This window comes from Strix uralensis, chromosome 4 (assembly GCF_047716275.1).
Source record: "Strix uralensis isolate ZFMK-TIS-50842 chromosome 4, bStrUra1, whole genome shotgun sequence".
NCBI lineage: Eukaryota > Metazoa > Chordata > Aves > Strigiformes > Strigidae > Strix > Strix uralensis.
In genome coordinates this window covers 90,942,453-90,968,214 of record NC_133975.1, presented here as the reverse complement: position 1 = coordinate 90,968,214, position 25,762 = coordinate 90,942,453, and the positions used below count along the sequence as shown (strand labels likewise).

At 38.2% G+C, this 25,762-nt stretch overlaps 1 protein-coding gene across 1 annotated transcript in view; it reads left to right on the top strand.

The window, feature by feature from the left end:
- The window catches only part of INO80 (INO80 complex ATPase subunit), a 71,977-nt gene that overhangs the window by 31,418 nt on the left and 14,797 nt on the right, over positions 1-25,762 (top strand). Inside the window, exons 22-28 of the mRNA XM_074867800.1 lie at positions 761-828; positions 2,305-2,398; positions 3,503-3,680; positions 9,254-9,394; positions 14,430-14,655; positions 20,325-20,452; positions 24,985-25,079. Of these exons, the coding sequence (XP_074723901.1) occupies positions 761-828; positions 2,305-2,398; positions 3,503-3,680; positions 9,254-9,394; positions 14,430-14,655; positions 20,325-20,452; positions 24,985-25,079 (930 nt within the window). The remainder of the gene's footprint in view (positions 1-760; positions 829-2,304; positions 2,399-3,502; positions 3,681-9,253; positions 9,395-14,429; positions 14,656-20,324; positions 20,453-24,984; positions 25,080-25,762) is intronic.

Genomic DNA, 25,762 nt, shown 5'->3' with positions numbered 1-25,762 from the left:
TAGATTTATTTGAGCTTTGTAAGTGCTAATTAACTGCCTTACCTGATGTGCTTAAATGACATTGGCCAAGCGATGCATTCCTAGTTTTCTTTCATTCATTCAGCTGTTAAGAATCTGATACGTGATGCTGTTTCTCGGTGGAATCCTGATCATCAAATATCCCTTTGATTGAATAAGAAAGTCAGGAAAGGGAATTTAAGAGTTGTTGCTGATGATGTGTAATAGAATTAAACTTTAAAAGAATTCTTAAAAAAAAAACCCAAAACCAAAAAAACCCCTGGTTTCCCTTCAGTGAGTTTTCATGTTTAAGGAAGCTATTATCTGTCTGTTGTGACATGGTATATTGTGAGCAGCTGCTAGTCCCTTGACAGCTTTTAATGCTTACGTTGGATGAATAAAAGCTGCCTGAGTGCAGTTTTGTCTGACTGTGGGAATTCTTGATTAATTTTGTTTGCATTCAGTTATGAGAAATGCTCAGGGCAGAGATGAGAAAGCTATGTTTGAAGGTAAGACTAACAGTTCTACAGCATCAGATGCAATTCCAGAACAATGGTGTGTCCCAGTGTCAAATGAACAATAATGCATGTGGACTGATAATGCTTTTCTCTTACTGCCATGCAATTCCAGATACCCAGAGTGCTGAAATACTTACAATGAAGAACTGAATGGTTACTCTGCATTTTCTGTTGATTATGTGATTGAACATTGTAAGTTTTAACACCTTAGTGATTTTGTTTGGTTTTGTTGCTTTCATTTTCAGGTGGTTACGGGTTTTACTTTCGCCATTTGCACCAGACCACATCCAGCAGTCTCTCTTCCATAGGAAGGGTAGGTTTACAGTCCTGGGAAGCAAGTTGGGTTGCACACTTGCATGTGATGTTGTGTAATACGTCTTATTTAGGGGGAAGGACTGAGATGCCATATCAGTCCTCTGAGATAATCTGATTAGAACCTTTTAGAATTTTGTTATCATTTGTACTTGTACATATATTTCATTTGCTCAGTGAGGTAGAGGATGGAAGCAGCTGGAAGAATAATCTATGGACAACTTGTTACTTAGTTACTTCAGTCTCTTGTTCCACTCCTCCTGTCTTGTTTTAACCTGCTTCAAGGGATTAATGCTGCCTTTTTAGTCTAATTTTTCACAGATTCAGTTCAGAGAAATCTTGGATTAATTTCAGAACACACTGTATTGTATGTTAACCTGCTAACTTCTCTTTCAACTAAAAAGTAGATAAGATGCAAGTGACCCAGGATCTAATCAATGAGCAAAAAACCCACATAAGCTGTTTATATTGACAAATACAATTTATTATTATAGACGATTGAAATTTTTTTCACTAAAAAGAGCTAATTAGATTGCTCAGCTGCTGGGGTAGGGAAAACTTTGGGAGAAAAAAGCAAGAGAGATACTGTCTGCATTACTATGCTGAAATCTGTTAGCATGGACCTGTTCAGCTATGCAAAACCCTTTTCAAGTAAGAATAACCAGATGCAGCTACAGGAGTCTGCAGTAGTTTGTAATGCTCTAACTTCCGTATGTCTCGCTAATTTTTCTGGTTTCTGTTTGGTTTGGTATTTGTAATAGACTGTTTTCTTGGGGACATTTTTTTGGCATACCATAAAAAGAAAATAGTTTTCGGAATATAATTTTTGTGTAGAAGTTAAAAGGTAAAAAGATATGAATGGTATTTGGGATATGCAGTGCACATGGGTAGGCCTGAAAGACTTTCTCCATTGACATGGAACATAATCTCTTCTGCTCCTCACCCTTCACTGCAGCATATCCATCATCCTTGCTGTATCCCTTGCATCCTTATCCCCATACTCACATTTCCCTACCAATTCCTACATCTCCTTCCAACCCGTTTGACGGACTGGTTGGATGAGAGTGAGAGGGAGCATGTTTGGCATGAGCTATGCGTGTTCTGGTCAGCTGTCTGGCAGATACGTGTTTTGATTCACAAACGTGCATGCTGCATATTGATTCTTAGTAAGTTAAATCAATGTCCTTACTGGCTGCATGGTTTTCCGGCCTAGAACATGTTTGTCTGTCTTGGTAAATACCCTTCTCTTGCCCAGACTGGAAAATGAACTGGAACTTGGTGTCAGGCAACAGCAGTTCAGATTAAATTTTCAATATTTCTGAAAGATCTAGGTTAAATTAGGATCTCCTGTTTATTTACCTAGATTTGTCATATGTCAGAGAATGTGTACCTTGAACTGATGAAGTAAGTTTATTGTTTTCAGATATGAGTGTCTTGTGAAATGTGTTGGCCTAACTTCAGTATTTATTTGACATAGGCATCAATGAAGAAAGCTGTTTTTCTTTCCTCCGGTTTATTGATGTCTCTCCGGCGGAAATGGCAAACCTCATGAATCAGGGACATTTAGCCAGGTGAGGACAACTGAGGTTTTCTTCCTCTGTTTTAGTAATTATAGGAACAGTAGAGGTGATGTTGGAGGCATCTCTCTGTAAACCTGTGTTTTCTATGCCTCCTAATATTATAAATTGTCTATCATTATCTAATAGGTATAGGACACCACTATGCAAGGCAATTTTTATGCCTCTGTCAAAAGAAAACCTCTGTTACAAAGATTTGACATTGTAAATACACAAGATGGTCAAAGGGCAGCAGAAGAGTTTGCTTAGGATCACACTGTAGGTTGCTGGCATTATCAAGCATGAAATCCAGACTTTTGAAGGCCAGTTTATTGCAATGCTTACCAGTTGCAATTGAGCATATGTTTTAACACACGTGGAATAAGCTTGTGCTGTGGTAGTTGTTCTTCAGCTCCGAGCCATATTGTCTACTTTCCACATGTCCTGTTTTTAATATGGAATGGAATTTCAAGGCGTAGGCTTAGGATAATGGATTTTTAGTATCCTGAACTGCATTATCTTGGAAAGGGAAGTGATCTGTTTTAAGTTATAGTGTACTCTGCAACGGACAGTACTCTGACTGAAGTTAAATAGTGACTGTAAGAAATTTGAGATTAAAAGCAAGTCTTTATTAATAAATAAAGGTGTTTTGCTTAGGGTTTTGTAAGTGAAATATTGTTGTGATTTTGGACTGCTGTTTCATTTGTCTGTGTTTTAGTAACATAATACAAATTTCTCTTGATCTGTCTGAAGGATCTTTATGATAAATTCTGCATTCATTGTGCAGGTTGTTATGAATAATTTATTTATAGAACAATTTACAGAGGAGTCAGAGTGCAATTCTAAGTAGTAGTGGCTAACTCGGTCTGGACCCTTTTAAACGAAGTGCTTCAAAGTGTATTCTGATTTAATCCCTTAGATTCAGTTAAGCCACCTTAGAAGGAAAATAAAATAAGAGTAATATAATTGGAAGATGTCTAGCAAAAATTATTTCCTTTAAGTCAGGACACTTGTAAGCCTGAAATTCTGAAAAAACATTTGTGTCAAATAGTTACGTTGTAACTCACACCTTTCTTTCACAAAGCGGTGATTAAATTTATCTACTGTGTTTTGTTTCAGATGGTTAGCTCTTTTCCTGTCTCTGAAGGCATCCTACAGGCTCCATCACATGCGTTCCTGGATGGAGACCAACGGGGAGAAACAGCGGGGGTCACGTTTTCTGGGGAACAGGGATTTCTTGCTTGATGTAAATTTCCCTCTGTCTTTCCCTAACTTGCACAGCTGCACTTTGCTGCAGGTAAGGAAAATTTCTGTGATAAGGAGACAGTAACAAATCCTCATCAGTGAGAAATTAGGAAAACCTTTCTATCCTTATAAAACAGAGGAAAACAAACTTGAAAACAGGATGACTTTATTATCTGCTTTATTAGATTAAATTATTAAGTTAATAATGTTCAGAGTGCTGAATAGAAAAATAGTTTAACTGCTGTCTTCCTCCCATGTGGTGATAAATTTCAAAACTTGCTATAAAAAATAAATCAGTTGAATTAGAAGTCTTAAAGATATTACTGGAGCAATACGGCTAGAGTCATGATTTGTCAGGGATGGATTCTACATGCGAGCTTAAGAGTTTTATAATATTTTTCTACATGTAAGATGCTTGTTTTCTGACTGAAATAAACTCTTTTCTTCTCAAATTCAATACGTTGTTGCAGCAACTGGGGAAAGCAGAGACTTCAGCCTAGCAGTGTTTCAGAGCTGATGGACATGCATTGTGAATGGTGTCTTTCTACTCTGAAATTTACTTCTGCTGCTGTCTGGTAGACTCCAAATGTGTTCATCTTACTGTGTAATGGAAAGTAATTTTCTCTAATCTTTTGCCTGTGATGTGTGTTAAGGTTTTGTCTTTTTATGACTGAATTGCTGTTGTTAGGTTATACCTCCGTTGATTCGTTCAACTGGGAAGTAAGTTCACAAAAGTGGTAACATAGAGTCAGGAAAGCATCTAGGTCAGTTAGCAGATATGCAGTAAAAAAAAAAAAATCTTTTCTGAAACAGTGAGATCGTGCCAAATTTCTCTAGGGAATATTGCTTCTGTTCACGAGTCTGGAAGGGGAAAGGAGATAGCCAGAATTCAATTGAATAGCGTGTAGAGGAAGTTGAAATTGAAGATGCATAAGCAGTAGGAAACCAACTTTGGACTTGGTGTCATGTTTTGCAGTGTTAACAGCAAAGCCAACAAAATGAGTCGTCCTAGTTATCAAACAAAGAGCAAGCCAACTGAGTGTGTATGCCAGTTAACTCTGGCTGTGCTGGTCTTCTGTGTTTCCATGTGTAGCTTGATAAAATGTCTGCGTTATATGGATTTGCTGTCAGGTTGGGGTTTTTTTGTCATGCATTCAGCTGTTTGTATACTGACAGTGCAATGCTTATCTCAGAAACTATACTGCAGCTCTGTCCTCTCATTGGTATGGTATGGTTAAGGAAAACTTGTGTGGTGTCAAATGTTGCAGCCTAACAATAAAGGAGTAGATGGTATCAGAAGTTGTATGCGCTTACAGAAGATAGCATTCATTTTTACATGTGTAGAAAGACAATCTAGATCTTTACATAACCTTTGGGTTAGTGTGTATAAATACTAAAATGAAAGTCATTATATTTTCTTAAAGAACAGAAGGTGAAATTATAGATACTAAATATGAGGTGTGGAATATGCACATGTAGGTTTTAATACTAACAATGAACTGTAAAACATTTGGATAGGCTACAGACCCACCTGTACCGCAACCTGGCAAGACTTAAACATGTAATTTGCTTTCTCCAAATAATTTCTGTTCTTTGAAGAAGTCATTACCTGTGTCTCAGGGGATCCCAGTGCTGTGACTGGTGTAACTAGTGACTGGTGTAACTAGTACCTTTTACATAGAAAACATCCAGCTGAGGAGCAAAGTTCATCAGTGTGTGCAGTACAGAGCATTTGTGATAACCCCAGTATATCTAAAGGAAATTTAGCCCTACAGCTAAGACATTCTTTAGAACTGTTTTCTAACCTGCATGTTAGACAAATTGTCACCTGGAGTCACTTTAAAATAAGCTATGTTTGCAGAATTTTGTTTGTACAGCTTACATATAGAACATTTTTAAAAAAAAAACCAACAAAAAACAAAAACCACTCCAACCAAACAGGGGGAGCAAAACCAAAGAAAAAACCCACAAAAACCTTGCAAAACCGAAGGGAGAGTTGGAAAACAAACGGCCCTTTATGTGCATGTCTTTTAGCAGCATGCATCATTGTGAGTGAAAATGAACTCACTTTTTTTATCTTAGCCCAAATTTGAGAAACTGTCAATGTAAAATCCCCTGAGGCTTCCTCTAGGGCTTCACAAGATAGTAACATGTAGGGCAGTGAGGAGGGGGAGAAACAGAGGAAAAAGGAAATGGTATAAATCTGGAAAGGCTTTTCTTAACTGCTCAGATCAGCATTTCCGATAGAAGAGACAAAATATGAAAATAAGTCAGTAGACAAAAAGCACATTTATTTTTAATAGATATTTCTGAAATTGAGGTAACACCTGTCTAAAGATAGTATGAGTTTCTTCATGTAAACACAGAAATCCCTTGCAGTGTGAGGTCTCTTCATTCCCTTTACTCAGCACCTCCACAACATGTGTATTAATTTGTATACATTGATTTAAATTAATATAAAATCTGATCTGTTGAGATGAACCCTTCTCTCCTTTGCTTTCCTAATTTTCTTTCTATATAAAAAAATGAGTGTTAATGAGCTTAAGATGCTGGTAGCAATCACCCATATTTATGTGCAGCTCTGTTTGCAATATAGGAAAGCCTCTTTCAACACTTAACTTTGGACTGCATAGTTGCAGTAGATGTGTACATTCTCATTTTTTAACAGTCCTCCTCTTCAGTTCTTGTTTGTTGTACTAAGGTATAGGAGCCATTTCAGAGCTGTGGCTGTGTTCAGTTCTGTAACCTTACCTGGTCTTTTCCATGTGTGACTGATGGGAAGCTGGTTTCTGCTGTCCCTGTTATATCTGGTGTCTGCTCTGTCCATGAATGCTTAATGGCTGCGTATGTCAGGGAATTTAGAGAGGAATGTTTAAGTAACCTCCTCATAATTCATACACAGGAAGCATGGCGCTGAACACCAGTTTAATGCCAGTGTACAAGACCTACTTCTAATACTGTGTGTATACAAAAATAGCATTTTTCTCTTATTTTGGATACCTTCTTGGAAGTTTTCCTTTATGTTTCTTCCTGGGTACTTCTAATTGGGCTAAAGCCAGCTTTGATGGCTCTTTGATACTGTCTTCTAAAAGGGAATTAAATAACAAACTTGCATAGGTTTGGAATTACAGTTTGTTAGCTTCCTCTCTATCCACTTCTTGTATTCTCACTTTCCAGGAAATAGTTACCAAACCCCTCTAATGACCAGGCCCACAATCGGTATGCCAATGCTTGTTGTCATAAGACTTACTGGAAAGCTGTTGTGACTGCATGCAGTGCTGATTCCTCTTCATAAAATCAGCTGTACGCCCAGTGTGTGGGCCAGGGGTTAGGGAGAGAGGGGCTTTGAGCTTAAAGCAGTTGTTGTGACTCTGCCTAGTAGCCAGCTGTTGCTGAGAAGGGAAGTCACTCTTCCCCTCTAACTCTTGCTGTCCTTTCTTTACTGCCAGCCTCTGAATCCTGCCTCTGCTCATGTGGGCTTGCAGTGTCGCATCCCCATGGGAGCCAATTGCAGAAAACTTCCTATTTTCATGGCTGCTGAATTTGTTCTTTGATTAGATGTGTAGCTAAATAGGCTTCTGGAGGGGTGTGACAGGTGATAAAAGTAGCACAAGAAGTGGCATGGTATGGGAAGGGACTCCCCCTTCTCAGCAGCAGTGCTGGTGCTTTGTTGCCACCGTTTCTGGTTCTCAGATGAGTAAGCCAGCATTCACACTGGTTGTCCACAGCCATGTACTCCCAGCTGTGTGCTTCCTACTCTGCTGTTTCAGCACATGGCCTCTTTTACCAGGTGGTGAAACAGATCACAAAACTAGCTTGGAGTGAAGGGGCAAGTATTTGTTTTCATCTTGATCAACATCTTGATGAGTACAGACAGCTAGGCCAACAAGAAGGGACTCTGCGGGGACAGGAATGAACATGTGAAGCAGTTGTTGCTTAAGCCAGCATTACTGATAAAGAATTGCCAGCTGAGTAAGAGCCTAGTTTTGGGATCATCTCACATTATTCAGTGTGGCCCAAGCTTTGACCTGTGATTTTTTTAACCCTGCTAAGTGTCAGTGAAAGGCTGTCAGCTCTTTCTGCTCTCACCTTTTATATAGAGGAGCAGATGCTTAGTCAGAGAGTATGAACTTTCTTTTTCCAGCTCCAGACCATGAGTCACACTGGTTGCAGCTGAAAGGCTCACATGCTAGGATTGACTGATTGTATTTCTTAAGTGGTACTAGCACGTATGTACAGTAAGACTATTTTTCTCCCTTGTCATCAGGTTCCAAATTACATGTGCCAGCCATCTGTATCTTGCCCAGTGCATCTGTATGTGGAAATAGAAAGGGCCCAGAATGCATGGTCTGTAATAGACTACTGCTGTGGATGTTTTCTAGCATTTTTTGGCATACATGGGAATGCATATATCCAGTGTATGACATTATATACAGAGTGTCTGCTTCTATCATGTGCCCTGATGTTTAGAACTTAAAACACTGGGTTTTTAGAAAATTGGGAGGTTCTCATGCAATTCATTTTGGTGCATTAGGATGCAATTAATTTTGGTGTGTTAGGAACTGAGGCAGAACAATGCCAAAGCTTTAGATGCTCTTCACGTTTTACTGAAGTGAACTGCTGGAATTCTCAGGAGGGCACATCTTGTGATCCTGTGACGTGTGGCAGTGAGAGGTATACGTCTTAATGTTTCTAAAACTGTTGCTTGTTTCCTATAGTATGCATAAAAATGCTCTGCATACTATAGGAAATGATTATACATAACAATAACAATTGGTTGCTATGAGTATAGAAGTGTCAGAATAAAAACTAAGCAGCAAAAATGGCTTAATCTATAGGCAGTTTATTTCATTGTTTGATGCAGATATAATAAAAAAGTAAATATAATAACTGATGCAAGTGAATAAAATTTAGTTTTCTGTTATTTTCTGTGTAGAGTTGAGCACCTTCAAAGAGCTCTCCTTTCTTTAAACTGCAATGTCATCTCAGTGTCCCCACTTTTGAGTCAATATATTTTTCTCTATCAAAAGGACGTTGATACATTTGTGGCAAATTCCAGGTTTCATACATGGAGGGGTTCATATGTGTGAGTAACCATGCTAGCACCTTGAAAGTCTTTGGGATAAAATTCAGAGCCATTTTGCACAGAAAAGGAAGAAAAGGTTGGAAAAGATGAAAGTCCAAAGATACCAGTCCAATCTCATTTAGAGTCTTAATTTTTTTCTCCGCCAAATTTCATTTTATCCCTGCTTCAGAATAGATAAAGGAGTAGCTAGAAAACAACTTGAGGGTCAGACATACTAGAATATTCCCATCCCTCCTTCATTATAAAAGCTAAGGTCAAAAGGTTCAAAGAAGGAAAAACTTGTTTCTGGTGCCAACTGAGTGTAAAGGCAAGTATTGAGGGGAGCTATTCTGATTTCAACCATTTCAGGATTCGAATGTTCTGATAATTACACAAAGATCCTGCACATTGTCACTGCAGAAGATGTGTAGAGTTTCCTTTTTCAATGAGAAATATTTGGTGAATGTCCTCTGTCTGTCCTTCTCATGGGTGGTTACAAGATTTAAGAGGACTTTTTCTTTATAGCCATAGTAACTTCCTAATTTTAATTTTGTTTTCAGAACCTTGTGTTCAGTAGCCACTCTAAAGCAGTTACTGGCTATTCAGATCATGTCATACATCGAAGGAGATCAGCTACCTCATGTGTACGGTGCTGCCAGGTGACTGAGCTGCCGTCCTTCCTGTGCATAGCCAGTCCGCGGGTAAGTCAAAGTTAACTTGTAAATTATGTATTTTCTATTGTGTTTTAAATCTTGTTAGAATTGTGTCTTAGGAACAGGATGATCTATTAGTTTCTTGTGGTTGGGTAAAACTGTTGTGAGGATATCCTTTCGCTACTGTACTCAATAGCACGTTTTTTCATAGAGGAAGTGACTGTAATGTGTACTGAAGGAAAAAGGAAAGTTGTAAGATGCACCCAACAGGAGTTATTCTGAGATACGTAGACTTCACTTTCTCTCCTAATATGCAAAGCAGTAAAATTATAGAAGAGATTGTCGAGTAGATTCCCCAGTAATCTGAGGAGGAGATGTAGGTATGACATGAACAGAACGGATTGGTTGTTTGGTCCACTCTGCTGACAAAAGGGGGCTGAGGAGCAATGCTTTTTTGAAAAGGATGTTCATTTTCTCTCATTGTGTCAGCTTATGCTCCAGAAAGGAAACACCAAATTGCAATATACAAGGATTACTTGAGTTTGCATTTTCTAAATCATTTGGATATTAAGTGGTACTGCTTGGGGTTGTCCATCAACTATTACCTGAATTTTGAAATTACTTTAGCTGAAGCTTCCTGGGCTGACAAGAGACCTTCATAAGTCTATGGCTGTTGTTTTCATTCCATGTTGTTGGATCTTGACAAAGCTGGACAAAATGTAGTTATATTACCAGGCTATCCAGATGCCATATTCTTCAGTTACTGTTGATATTATTGCTGTAGTCTTGATCAAATGGGGCTGCATGTGCAATTATACATTGGCATCTGGAGAAGAGACGATGGCAAGTAAGACTCTGCTTTTCACCTACGTGCTGCTCCTCAAGCTGAATTCATGTGTGCCTGCAGCTCTAGGGCCAGGGATCCAACTGAATTTTCAAAGTCATGTATCGCCTCCTAGTCACAACATACTACCTAGTTCAAGAACGAGCAGTTATTCTGAGAGTAAATTGTGAAAACCACTTCTCCTTCAGATTCCTTTGATTTGTTGTCCTTTGTAGTTGAATTTGCATTGCAGATAAATATGTTGAATACTTCCTATGCATTAGGAAGGGAGGAGAGGGGTTCAGAAGGCTACATAGGAAGGGGAAGGAAAAGATGAGGAGAGATCATATCTGACATACATTCTGGTGAATACAGATTGCTTGTTTTGGCTTGGCTGGTGTATAAAAATGATTAAGTGGAGGCATGGATTTTTGTTTCTAGGAATACAAAGGCTTAATTTTACGCTTGTTAGAAACTTTTGGCAGGAGTGTAGAAGACCTGAAACAGCAGAAAGAGCACATATGTTCTCAGAAACGATAGCCTTCTGTTGTTGTTTGACCTGTGATGAATTTTGGGAAGTTAATGGAGCGAATCATAGAAATAGGAGTGTATGTTTATGTAGCAGCTGGGGGAGTGAGTAGTGGTGAGGGGGGGGCTTCAGTGTTGTTTCTTTCCACGTCGGCAATTTTCCTGAGTACAGAGAGGCCTCAGTCACAAAAAAAAAAAAAGTAACTGGAGGATGGATCTTGTGTTCTTGTATTCATTAAGAAAGGAAGCTGATTAATTCAGTTTAGAGTAATACTGTTTATTTTAGTTTAGCAGTTCAGTAAAGTAGTGTGTCAGAGTTATTGTGGTCAGAAGTGGGTTTGGGCATCTCACAAAGTCTGAAAGATTAACTTTGCACGAAGATAAATGCATTTTACATTTTTACAATTTTACAGTTACCCTAACTAAGCTAGGTTATTGAATTTAAGGTGGCAGTGCATTCATATATCCCTACCACTGTATTTTTTTGGATGTATTTCTGAACCATGACTGTTACATTCAGTCAGTTTGACAAGAATGTGTTGACATAGGAGCATTTAGTACTAAGAACTACCCTACCTTTTGTTATGAGTAAAACCACAAAAACAAACCTGGAAAAAAAAAAAAAAAAAACAACTGTGCCATGGCAAAAAGGAGAGAGGGGAAGCATGAACAAGCTTGAATGGAAGGTTTTTTGGCTCTGTCTCAGAAATGTGTCATTTTTTCTTGTAAGACCGTGTAAAAGATGCAGAGCTCTACCCTAGAAGTGTGTGTATGCATTTAAAAAAGTGTGGAGCTGACAGTAAAGATAGTCTTATATCCTCAGATGTCAGTCAGTGTTACACAGGCATGCTTCCTACATGGGAATATTTGTTCTTCTTAATGTAGAAATTGCACTGAGGCACACACACACAGAGTTTGTCTCAAGATTGTCTCCTAGCTCGTCCTTTAGGTGAGGTATTACTTGTGAGGAATTACTTATTAGCTTGTAGAATTTTATGATGTGACTTCATTTTTCTTTTAAAAATCCTAGTGTACAAATCTTCATATTGATTTCAGTAGATAAGCCATGTTTCTGTGTCAGAACTTAGTCTGTTCCGTTTTGTGTGTAGTTGCTGCTGGTCCTAGGTGTCCTGGAAATAAGTAAGACAGGTTGTCTGTGCCTGAAAGACTATTTGTTCCAGTCTGTCCAGTGTAGAAATATGAAGTGAAATGTGATGGTTAGCAGTGTCCTTTAAGAGAAACAACCTAAGTCTGTATCATCATTGCGGTGTACATCGATGTTCAGGCAACAAGACTTGAATTGTGAGAGGTCTTGCCCTCTCCCACAAAAGACAGTCGTATGCTTTGACTGCAGATGGCAGTACAAGATAGCATCAACTCTAACATTATCTAGTGAGTAGTGGGAATGTGTACAAAGTCTTACTTAACACAGTCTCTTTCAGTTTGCAGTGTTTCATGTGACTGTGTGACCTATAAGCCAATCTGGTTTAAAAATAGCTCTTGGCATCTTGCAAAACAATACCTTTACCATGATTGCTAAGATTTTGTATGCTTTTTTGATTTTATTTTGATATGTACTATAATTGTGCTTATGAATCTGTTTAAACAATTGATTTGCCCTTGCAAAAATACATCTCTGTGAGGTTAATTTCTTCCTATGAGAAGAGCTCCTGTAAAACAGGAGTGGACCACCAAGAAGATCTTGCTTGATAGCTTTTACTTTACTCTGAACAACACAGCTGGTAAATGTTCAGAGAGGAGCAGCCAGCATCTAAGATATCAGACAGTCTGTCCTGAGGTATGGGTTGCTTACTTCATCTTAGACTTCTAAAGTACATTATTTAAAACTTGATATTTAAACTATTTTATTGCTTATTATTTAGTTAAACCATTAAAGTATTTTCATTTGCATGATACACTGTTACATATGTTATTCTCAATATGTAGCAGTTAATTGTGTCATGCCAGAGTAAACTGGAACAAAAAATTAATCATCCTTCAAATACATAAAAGTTTTTTGTCTGCAATACAAAGACAGTTCTTTCACTACGTTTAATGTTTCAGTTGTCCCATTATCAAACCAGTTCCCACCCTTTCTCAGTTCTCCAGAAACTTAGCTAGTTGCTGTTGGCTATCAAACCCTAGAGACTCCCATACTGTTTCTTCCTATGCAGCGCTCTCCTTTTCACAAGCTTTCACAAGTTTGATTTCCTTTGTGTTCCTTTTCATTTGTTATGTTGCTTTTCATAGTCTCCTAGGCAATGTGTTCATTTTGCATGTTAGGATTCGTGACACAATGTTTTTTAACTTAAATGAATCTACGTGGATGATCTTTTAAAAATTGTAATTCTGAAATAAAAACAACAATGACTGCTAAAGCAGTGATTTATTTGCTTCCTATATTGGTGAAGAAACCAACAAAGCATTGAAAATTTATAACTTTTCTGTGTTTTAAGTCCATACTGTAAGGTTAATTGTCTAATATTAATTTTTAGTCTCATTGTTAAGTGAGTTTACAATATGTTATTAAGTCTGTTGATAGTATGTGAAAGTTTCTACTAGCTTTCTTTTATAAATTAGGTTATAAATAGCTTTGTAAATGCTTACCCCAGAATGTTGGCCCCAAACAGACTTACACTTAGAAAAAACAGGAGGAAGAACTTGGTGATCTGCATTTTTATTGGAAGGAATTGTGCTAGATAGTGAATTGTTGTGTATTTATATTTGAGTGAAAGTAGTGTAATTGTTGTATTTGTTTTGGATCATACAGTTTAACTCTTGGTGAAGTATCTTAAGAAAAACCCATCAGAATAGGCTGTCCTGGTATGTACCATGGCTCAGTTATGCTTTGGGGTTTTATTATTTCAGTATCTTGAAGTTGTCCTATGAAGGACAGCCTTGTCTGCTGGGATGAACTCTTTACTCGAGGACCTGACAGCCACTGGGCATACAGCTGTTTGGCTAACGTGGACCTTCCACACTCTGTCCAGATTTGGATGGACAGGGCAGAGCAGGGTAGTTGAAGTGATGGAGCCATGCCAGAATAGCTCACATAGCATGAAATCAAGAGTTCCTGTGTTTGCAACACTGGTCTGCCCAGCTGGGTTGTATGTACTGAAGCAGGTAATAGGGCAAGGGATTCATAGAATGGCCAGAGGAAGATGGCCACCTTGTGCTTGTTTGCACTGTTTCTGTGGTCCACTTCTGTTCAAATCAGCTGTCAAGCCCAAGAAATGTGCTGTTCCAAAATGAGGCTGTTTTCCTGTTCATTTTTTTCCTTTCTAATTTATGTATCTTCCCAATTTTAAATTATCGCATGAATTTCTGTTAAGGACAATATGTAAATCTCATCTCTGCTAGGTAAATACTTGATTGTGGAGGGCAAAAATAAAAATTTAAAAAATGAAGAAGAAATCAGTCAAAATGAGACGTGCAGCAAGGATATTATTCTTTTACTCTCAGCTTTGCTATCAGTTGTGTAGCAATTGGCACAAGGCATTGTTTATCAAAAGGCAAGTAGGCCATGCTTGGTTATTCATAGGACTTTTTTTTGTGGTGTGGGAAGATGTTGCATCTTTGCTTATATTAAGCCAGTCTAAGATTGTTTTCCATTCGTACATGTCAGTAATGATTTGACTTTTAAAATTTGATCCTGTGGGAAGGTGTCTGAATCGGGGATTTGGGGATGAGGGGGAATCTGAACAAGAATATTGATTATTATTTTACTTGTAGGTAACAGCTGTGCCACTGGAGTTCTACTGCAATGACCGAAGTGCAGAATACGAGCGCAGGGCACTAAAGGAAGGAGGAAGCCTGGAAGCAAAGCAGTGTGTACTCAATGGAGCCCCAGAGCTAGCAGCTGACTGGCTGAAGCAATGCTCCCAGTTCTTCCCAGAGTATCCAGGAGGGCTGTTAGGGATCAGGCCTCAGAACGGCTGGTCTTTTATCAGGATACCAGGTAAGTTTGGAGGTTGTCATGGAACAGAGATGAGATAAGTAAGGACATCTGCTCTTTGGTGGTAATTATGCTTGGTTATGGGCTTTTTGAGGGGGTGGTAGTGGTTGTGTGTGTTTTTCCTCCCAAGTGAAAGTTAACTCTGGTATCTTAAAATACACTGTGATTTCATATCCTCTGTCTGGAATAAAGCTGTCAATGGATACTGAACAAGTCTAATACAAACTTTTCTAATGCTTACAAACTCCTCTTAGCATGCCAGCCCACCACATGACTGTAAAGAGATGGATTTGCTTTTGAAAGCACAGTCTACTCTCACAACCAAATACTATTTTGAGGTTGGAGATAGGAAGATTGCAGGAAAACTAAGTTATACCTTGCCACCTAGTGTATTGGAAGACCTTTCTATTGACCTAAGGGATCTTTTCTTGGTCTTCCTAGTGAAAGAATAAACATTACTGGTAGCAGTCTGCCATGAGAAGAACGGGTTTGGGGACCAAGTTCAGAGGAAACTGGCCTGGAAAACAAAGCATGAGGGATTTACTGAGTTTCAGTTGCAATAAAGAAGACTTACTCATATTTCCCAGTAAAGTGGGAAAGGTACCAGTATACTAGTAAAGTAAATGCCCTTCATTTTTTGCTATAATTAGATGAAAGTAATGCGAGATTTGCTAAAATTTGATTGCCAATACTGCATTGACTTTCATGGGCCGGACACGCTCTTGCTGTTGGAAGATGGTCCGGAGCAGTGAGCCGAGTTGTGCAGAAAGTACTAGAGATCAGAGAGATAGCCAAGAGGAAAAACAGCTTACACTGCCAGATGCTAAGTTATTCCCAGACCCTTTTGGGTCAAGGATGTTTGGCAGGGGAAGTTAGTGCAGTAAAAGGAAAATGGCCTTTTGCTTGCTGTAGTCCGGTTTAAGAAGGTACCTCATAAGTACTTGGAGTCATTTGCACATTTGTATCTGTGTAATGGAGAAACCATTTTTCATGAGCTTGCACTAGATTAGTATTCAATGACAGCTGATGAGTTTATAGTTTCTTCAGTAATTCATTGAATTGTTTATCAATTATTTGGAAACAGAAAATGAATTGTTGTAGCAGAAAGTAGGGAAATAGTGAAGGGATTAATTAAAGTAAAAGGCATGCGTAGAGAAATGAAGAAAAGTAGATGATGTAGAATAGAGAGGGCTGCATTCTCTTGAAAAGACTTCCATTTTAAGCTGATGACCTTGTCATCAGCAAAAATTTGTAGAGGAATAAAGGTGGGGTACAAGAAGCTTACAGGAATGAGTGAATAGGTGCAAGGTTAGACAAATTGTTAAAGCACAGCAAAGAATTTAGTTGAGAAGGTGGCTGAGATTAGTGTATTATGCAAAGCTGGGTTAATTTAGGAGGTCTTAGAGCAAAAAGTGGATTAAAAAAAAAAGTAGTTTCATACAGCTGTGTTTTAATTAGGTAGAAAGTAGCATTCAAAAGCTAAATTTACTGTAAGAGGAGAGGGCACATACCACAACAGGACAGCTGTGTTTATAAGTGCAGGAGCAGCCACAGTGTATTACAGAAGGTGATTGATGTGCTGAAGGAGCCATTTACAAGGCTGAAGTCTAGCAAGTGTCAAATGTAATGGTAGGTGTGAAGGTCTGTGGTAAATAGGTGGCAAGAAGAAAAGGGGATACCACTCTCTCCTAACCCTGATCTATCCTCTTCCAGTCTCAGTGTTCCCAGTACCCTGGCAGCAGACTCAGCTGCGATCACTGTGGGAATCTCTTGAGGCTTTTCCTGTTCTTTGAAAGAAAAATGGTCCTGGATTAAATGGCAGGAAGTGTCTGAGTCCTTTTAGCATCGATAAAAAGCACCGGCCTCACTGGCTGTTTACTGTGAGAGCCAGCTAGCTCCTCACTGACCCCATTGTGCCGTGCAGACTGTCGGGAGGGGAACCAGGGGTGTCAACTGGAACCCAGACTTTATCTCTCTTTCCTCTGCTTTTTGCATGTCCAGAAGCACTTTTTCTCATTCTCCAGAGAGCGGTGAGCCCAGCTATGGTCATCGGCCAGAGCTCCTGACAAGGGTTATTTTGAGTCATAATCATTTATAACTATTCTTCCCAGGCCGTAGGATCCCACTGTATCCCCTTGTAGATAATTTATGTTTGTATCCCTGTGTGGCTGGAGGCAGGGACTTTTTTTTCAGACTGAAAGACATACAATATGATTTGACAGTTACTTTCTTGTTTATTTCATACAGTACTGAAGAACCCAAAAATTGTGTCCTGGGGAGAGTTCTTTGATGTGCAGTCCAGGACCTCTATCTCCTGACTTGCTTAAAATTTTAAACATTCCTTTGCTATTAAAAAAAAAAAAAAAAATTAAAAATCTGAAGACATTGTCATTGGAAATTTTCACCGATCATTAAAAATGGAAAATGTAGAATTGCAAATTTTGGAAATCCCATTTAAAAAAGAAATAAACTGCCTTTTTCTTCCCCAGGGTAAAAGGGAATGAGAAATAGAGGTGAGAGAAACCAGAGTAGAGGTGGAAGACACTTTTTCTGTTTTGAATAATTGTGGTGTTTTCTGAAGATGGCATGAATAAAGTAGTACGTTTTCTGTTACTGCTTTCCAGAATTTGTCCTTTGAAGCACTAGGTGGCAGGCTTTAAGCATGCAAAAATATTCGATCTTGGAAAACACAATGGTGTCAAGATATCAGCTTAAAGATGCCAGGTTAAAGTCAAATGGTTTTCTCTTCCAGAGATGATAAATCTTTTTTTCTTAGTTTTGTTTTGCTTTCCTAAAAAAAACCTCACTTTCTCACCAGTGCAGTCTGCTCTGATGCTGAGATATTGGACATATTATGAACTGTTAACAAGTTACTAAGTTTTCAGACTGTAAGACCATCTGCAAATAAGTTCTTTACTTGTAATTTACATTTTACTGCTATTTAAAAATAGTAACTTACACAATGGAGACCTAAGGAGCCAGCAGCAAAGGACGTGCATCATTTCCAGTTACCAAAACTTAATTCTACCTATTCATGCCTGTGTGAGAAAAACAGTAGCATTTTGCTTTTGGAAACTTGCTAATGTGTTAATCTGAGTCAGTCGAGGTTGACTTTTGAACAGACCCTGTTTGTTCTCTCAGTTTTCTTCCAGTCAGATGGCTTTTGGTTAATAATCATAGTAGTTTGTGATATATATCTAGAATTTTCATGTTGCTTCATTCAATTTAATTAATTCTGAAATAGCAAGCTGACCGATTAGAATAAAAGCAGAATGTCATGGCTGTATGAACTTAAAGGAAAGAATAACATTTTGTATAAAGAGTAAACATTCCTACTGTGCAGAGTTTTTGATTTACATAGATGTATTTTAAAACCAAATGACCGTAAGTCATTTCCATTTTTACTTAATTGCCAAAGTTCAAAGTTCGGTTTCCCTTAGAAGAATGCATGAAACTATTAACTATTTGTACATAATTGAGACTGAGTTCTGCTCTAGAGATGAGCGTGTCGTCATACATTATGTTGCACTTAGAAGAAATGCCAGCCTGAGCTGTGGTCTTGAGTTTTCCTTGCAGTATCTCCTTGTCTTGGCGCTCTAGTTGACAGATTCCCTACGGTAGTTGCTAATGATTCAAGCAATGATGTGGCACTTGCTTCTGACAAAGCAACGAGACCACCATCAAAAGGGAGAGCAAATGGGAGAAAAAGAGTGACTAGATAGGCAGACAAGCAAGAAAGAGCAGAGCTCTCCTCTTGGATTCTTAGCTAGTGAATTGCAGGAACATGGCTCTAAACTTATGAAAGGAGAGAGCGTTCACAGCATTGGCTTATAGTGTAAATATAATAGCTAATAATTTTAAACAATATTGACAACTCACAGTTTTTTGAATTTCAGAAAGCAGAACTGTTGGCTGCATCTTCTGATGTCCTAATGTAGATCCCACTAATGCCAGCATCAAATCCATTATTTATATTTAAGCTGAAGGATGTTTTTGAAAGAGACCTTGATTGACATACTAAAGCGATGAAGAATCTACCATGTTTCTGGATAAAAGTATTGCTGACTTGTTTTTCCTCACTATTGGAAGGATAAGAGGGAAGCATGCCTTGTTTTTACAGTTTTAACAAGTCACTGGATACTGTGGCTTTCGCTGATAGTATGAAGTTCTCTTCTGTTGTTAAAAACCTTTGTCCAAAAGAAGAACCGTGAATAGTGCCAGTTGCTTTTTGAAAAATGGAAATGGATCAAGTTTCTGAACTCCGTCACTGCCTGAAAAGTTTTTTAACACGCTGAAATCTTGGAGATTTTCCCTGAATACTTTCTGTTTTTTTCAACCTTTCTGAAAGGTGTACTAAACCTAGGCATATTATTTCAAAATGATCTTTTGAATTAAGTATAGAACAACAACTACATTCCTGCTTTTCTCAGCAAACCCCTGGTTGTGTGTGCAAAAATCAAACTTAGCCCCTCTGTGCCACATCACTGCACTCGGGCACTCACAGACTGTGTTGCCTGCTGTGCTCATAAGATCTTTTTAGGAGCACTGTTGTGTGATCCACACTCCTCTGTTCCACTAGTATGAACTTGGTTTTAGCTATATTAAATGCATAGTGCTCAAATGAATTAATTAATTTTTGTATATACTCTTTTTTTTTTTAAATCGGAATATTGTGCAGAAAGCTGGATTTTCTTCAGCCCATCAGCTAATTCATTCTGTGCAGCGAGAAGCCTGCAGAAGTGTTTACCTGCTAGACATTAGAGAATGGTACCTGCTAGACATGTTGAAAATATTTGGATCCTGTACTAGCCTACACCATCTGCAGTTGTCGACTTTCCGTTTTGGCTGTAAACCTAAATTCAGACATCCCAAAGAATAAAGAATCATCAGTAGCCTTTCCAAGAGATAATTTTTTTGGAAGAAAATTTCTCTTCATCCTCTTTCAACAGTAATGTATTGTTTACTGAAGTTTATGTACAGAATGTACAAACAGGAAGATCTCCTTCCTGAAAAATACTTCATGAGCAGTGCTGAAATAGAGAGGACATGAAGTATAAAATCTGAAGTGACTTAAAAGATTGCCATCTGGAAACATTTCTTAAACAAAACAAAAAAAAAGTGGAGGGCAGGGAAGAAAAAGAAAAGTTAAGGCAGTGCTGTGAAGGGGCTGTTATTTTAGAGTGACCTAGAGAACTGTTCTTCACTTTCCATGTTGGTGAGGGGTTTGGTCTTTATACTAGATCTGTGGAGGATAAGTCTAAAGCTCAGCAGCAGGTAGCAGCAAATGTCCAAAAGACATTAATGTGTGAAGTAGAAAAGACTTTCTTCAACTGTCAGGGCATGTTGTGGTTGTTGATCTGGTCAAGATGAATCCTTACGTGAAGGAAAAGGCTGTCCAAAAAAAGATTGAGTCCATACTCGTGAGGAGATCAATCTGTGAGATTTTGCCAAGTGGGTATATTCATATACTCCTGTCCCAGCAAACAAACATTATTGTTAGCAGTGTGATTGTAAAGTGTCAGCCAGAAGGGATGTTGCAGTTTCTTCCATCACAACTTGTTACTTTAGAGATTATAATGCAGTGAAGTGCTAGGAAAACTTAGAAGTGAACTTGTTGCGTGTAGTTGTTTTGGGTTTAGTAGTTACCTGCTTTTGTTCCATTTCTTTTTTAGACAAAGAGAGTCTGATCACTGACAGTGGAAAACTTCATGCTCTTGATCTTCTGTTGACACGTCTGAAATCTCAAGGACACAGAGTTCTCATCTACTCCCAGATGACGCGGATGATTGACTTACTGGAGGTAGGAGAGCTATAGCATACAGAAGCCAAATTCTGAAGATGCAGATTTAGCAACAACGTTTTGAGGAAAATACTATAATTTGGATGCAGCAAACCTAGGGTAAAAATACTATATTGAAGCATACCCAGTAAATGCGTTAACGTGCAATATAAGAGCTGCCATCCAAAGATAGACTTAAGGTCCAGCCTAGTGTCATTCTTCCCCCAGTCTACAACAGCCGGTGGTATGAGAAAGATGTACAAGAATCATGATACTTCACAATTAGTCTCTCAGTGTCCAGCAGCTTGCAGCTCAAGGTCATTCTGAGCCAGATGTGCCTTCTGTGTAGTCAGTAATCCTAAATGGATTCTCCTTCCATAAATTGTTCAGTTGCATCTTGAGTCTTCCTAAGTTTTTGTCATCTGCACTGCCCTGTGGCAAGGGGTTCCATGGCTTAATTAGCCTCTTTTGCTGGTTTTGAACTGTTTTCTTCTATTTTCATTTGATGCCCACGTGTCCTTTTATTGGAAGGAAGAGGGAGAACAGTGATGAATGTTATGTTGTTTGTAATTTCACAGACTTTTACTGTTTCCCTCTATCATCTTATTCCTGTGCAGAAGTTTGGTAGACATTAATAATGAAAGGTTCTCTGGCATATATGATAGGAAAGAAATTAGGAATTAAGTCATTACTCATTATTTAAATACAGTCAGCCTGCCTCAGAAGAAAAAAATCAGTGTTTGATTAGCAACCATGCCACCAAAGAACTAGTCTGAAGAGGCATTAGTAGGAGAGCTATTCATTTGGTTTCCTGTTGGTAATACTTACAACAATTAGAAAGAGAAATACTTCTGTTTCTCTGAGGTTCTGTTGAAGACAGCAAAGTTTGAGTTTTTGGCTGGATCTGAAAAAAGGAATATCTTGTGTTACAATGTCTCTGTCCGTTATCAGTGAAGGATTAGTAGTAATAACTTATGACTACCTAATTCTGAGTAATAAAATAGGAGGCTTGATGTACATTAATTTCAAAGAGGCGATCCTGATAAAGTTTTCTGTCTGGTGGGAAAATACTTGCATTGGGCAGTATCATTTCAGTACTGCTGAAACAGCAAGATCCTGTGTTCCTTCAGCCATTAGTCCTAGGTGTCCATGGGCTCCCTCAGCAGTGTTTGACATGGGATGCTATCTTCTCCACAATAAAGCAAAGGGAAAAAGTGAGAACCGTGAATCAATAGCTGCCTAAATCATGAGTCCTGTATGAGCAGGAGTGCATTTTAAGGTCAGCACTTAATAGTTCAGCAACAAATCACAAGCTGAATTTTGTTTTTGCTGCTGTGAAGAAAAACAGAACTTGTATGGTTGTAATTCTGTGTTTTGGCTCTTTGCCCAGCATTGCTTCCTATGTCTCTTTTTTTGGCAAACATTGGACATGGTGCAGGTTTGTTGACACCCTACATTACACCAAGAAGCTCATAAAGCTGAGTGTTTAGTGCGTCTGTTTTCTGTTAGCATTCAATTTTAAAGGCTTGGGAGCACACCATTTTGCTACGTCACCTCCTAAAGGCTCAACTTTACTTGTTGGGTTTTATTACCCAACAAGCCACCTACCAAGTCCTCTGTTTTTCCTACTCCACACCAATGTAACAGAAGCTAGAGTTAAGCAAGCTAAAAATCAAGCAATTACTGAGTTTATAAGAAAATCCTTGTAAAAGTTGCGTAGCAGTAGATATTTATTTTTTTCCTGAACGGAGATATCAAAATGGATCTCCTCTGTCTACTTCAATGTGAAAGAACATAAGATGTCCTCTTTCTTTTAATAGTATTTTGACTGTGTCAGTGTAACTGCTACGATATCGTACTAACCTAATTATGCAGAGCAGAGAGCACAAAACACATTGTTTACAAAGTTATAAAACCATGTTTGTTTGATTTAGCTTGAGCTGAAGAACTGCTGCTTAATTCAGCCATTATAAAATGTCAGATACAAATAGAAAGAGGAAAACTATTTTCTTTCAACAGAAGGGGATAAATTAGAAGTTCAGTACTTCTATTTCATGCAGATAATTTTAAAATCACGATGTTTGTTTTTCTCAGCGCGTTTGCTTTCTCTTCTGTGGGAGAGTAATTGTCCATTATTTCAGTGGGAATCGCATTCATGTGATGAGGGGTCAAATTATATTCTGCATGAAGTCAAATGTCTTAGTTACATTCTACCAAAAGTTTATTAATTGTGTCAAAACATAAGACTACTCAATTTGGACTATGAAATAACATGAAGGGAAAAAGTCTTATAATTTTTGAAATATCAGTGTCAAAGCCCATAAGAGCACTGACTTTAATGGCACTGCATTCTTATCATACTCAAGGCATTGTGTGGTTTTCATGTATAGGTACTCTGTTGCCAGGACCACTTTTGTTATTATCCCTAGATTGATACTTTTGGTGGTTTGGTGACCCCTTATACTAAACAAGATTGGCAGATACATTTTTTCAGACAGGTCTAGAATAAGTGTCTCCCTTGAGATTAAAGCTTCCCCATGAGGCTTTTCCCAACCCACCCCATCACTCCTTGTGGGAACTATAAGAATGAGCAGTCATCAAGTGCCTTCCACAGTTACTACTTAAACAGTTGCTTTGCCATCAGAGTGCTCTTTTTCGTTTTTTGGGGCGTTTTTTGGCATTATTTTTTTTGCTAAAAGCACGCCGTGATCAAAGGAAGGTGATGGAGGCAGAGCAGAACCTGTTAAGCAGTGTTGAACAGACAACTAGCTGAAGGCTCGTGCACTAAGCTGGTTTGCGGGGCAGGGGAACAACCCGTGAATGCCAGTATCCCAGGTGCAGAATAGCTTATTCTTTTGTAATTTGTGCCTTAGTGGAAATGTCTGCAGTCTGGGATAAGGATAAATGCAATGAAAGAAGTTGTTTTCTAAAGTTTATTTGGAAGATGCTAATGGAGAGATTGTTACTAGTGAGATGAGAGATGAGTAGATCAAGATGTTGAAAGGTTGAATCATCATAAAAGCAGATAAAGAAATGGAAGAAAAAGGCCTTTGTGATAATAGAAAAAGGATCAATCAAACCTGGAGAAAAGGTTGCGTAGTGCCTGATAGACAACTATATCTCTCTGGTTTTAGTTGGTGACAGAAATCTGTCAGAAATTGAAGAAATCAGTAGTAGATTAGGGCTTGAGTGTCTGTTTGGTGAAGTAGCTGTTCTCTGCTTTAAACTTCTGTTGTTGTACCTCTGAAATCATACTAGCCATGAGCTCTGTTTTGTATAGGTAGACCAAGATTTTAGCCATTTCTACATTGTTAATTTTATTTACTTGTTTTTCCGCTTTCATCTGCCATACATTGAAGCTTTTTTCCAGTACAGCAGTCTTTTTTCCAGGTTCCTTATAGTATGGCAGCTCTTTCACCTTTTCCGCAGTAGCAAAGCGGAACAAAAAGGAACAGGAGCCCTGAAGGATAGGTGAAAAGGAGAACTGAGTGGTACTGTCAGAAGGTTCATTAGAGTGCAAGCACCACCACGTCTTCTTGCAGCACATTAGTTCTGTATCTTCTGAACACTGCAGCTTGGAGCAAGATACATCCAGTAGTTCTTGCTGCTAAAGCACCATCTATTTCCTTTCTGTCTTCATTTGCAGTCACAGCATCTCAAAAAGGCACATGCACCAGTAGGGTTAAATCTAACAAATGTAACTAGTAGGAGTTGCATCTCATCAGCCAAGGATCACATTGTTAAAATATCAGAGGGTATCTTTCCAAAGAAGTTCTATGGATATCTGTATAGCCTGAAGAGCTTTCTAAGTAATTCAGATTCTATCGATAGTTGCACAGGTATCAGGAAATGCTGAGTGCCTTAGAGCATGAAAAATGTGTCTCACTGGAAAAAGCCTTTGCCTACAGCATTCCTGGTTGATGCCATTTGATTTGTGTCCCAGTCAGTGGTTTCAGTTCTGCTGCTTGACAGGAGCTGTGGGCTGACACATCAATGTAATGTTCAAAGTGTTCTTGTACGCAGTGAGATTCACGGGCTCTTTACTAGGTGAGATAAAGCCTGGACAGACACTAGTGTACAGTACTGGGTTTTTAAAACCGCTAGTCAGGATTTGAAATCGTCAGGGAGCAGATACAATTGGTTTGTTAGGAAAGGTTCTCTTACGCAGTGAAAGCTCAGGATTTAGTAAAAATTTAGTCTTTGTGAAAACAAACTTCCTATTTTAGTAATTTTATTTAAATATTTATTTATAGAAAAAGGCACAGTACCATAACATTGTCTGCAGTGCGGCAAATGCACCCCCAACTCTGAGCTGACATCATTATTTATCTCCTATGTGAAATGCAAAAACTGACATGATTGAGTAGCTTTAATTTCTGAATTTCTATTATTATAAAGTATTGCTTACATAAGATTGCCTATAGCATATTTATTGATGACATTTAGGGATATTTTTTTTTGTAAGTAGAAATTCTGCTTTTTTTTCTTCTGGGAGAATCAAAATTGAATGGTTTCAAGAGCAACTGTATTTTTCTGGTGTATGTTCTTCACAGGAATACATGGTTTACAGGAAACATACGTACATGAGATTGGATGGTTCTTCAAAGATTTCTGAACGAAGGGACATGGTAGCAGATTTTCAGAACAGGTAATTTTTTTACAAGGTGTTTCTGTGCTAAATTGTGTGTACATAGAGAGTTGGTGTAAGATGTAATGGAAATAAATGAAATTTACACTTAATCACTTAATATCACTTTCCTGATATCATATGGACCTCATTTATCTAAAAGAGTTTCTAGGTGGTTTGCTGACCAGGAGTCACTGGTGTTGATATGGAATGCAGTTGTATGTAGGATATTTGTTATCTGTGAAACAGTATTGGAAGGAATTTTAGTGCACCCACCTATTGTACTTCTTGCCTTTCCAAATATACTATTGCTTATAAAGAAGCTGAGTAGAAAGGCAGCAAATGTTTGTTGGTTATTATATGCTCTGACAGTTGACACTGTGAAGATGAGACTGAAAATCTTGCCTATGCTAGAGTTTTGAAAGTGACCTAGTTTTCTGCAAAACAAACCATTTAAGCATGTTATGTTAAGAAACCTTAAACTAATATACAAGTGATAAAATGGGGATTTTATTAGATAGTAAGATACGCTAACCCGTTTCATTTAGTAAAACAAACTGGATTCTTGTAATTTTTACAAGCACATCAAGAAAGAAGAGTATGTAATAATTTTATTATAAGTTAATGTATTTTAATATACCTTTGTCTCCACTAGGGTGCATTATTTATAATGATTGAATTTATGGTTATTAAGTTTCCTTTTA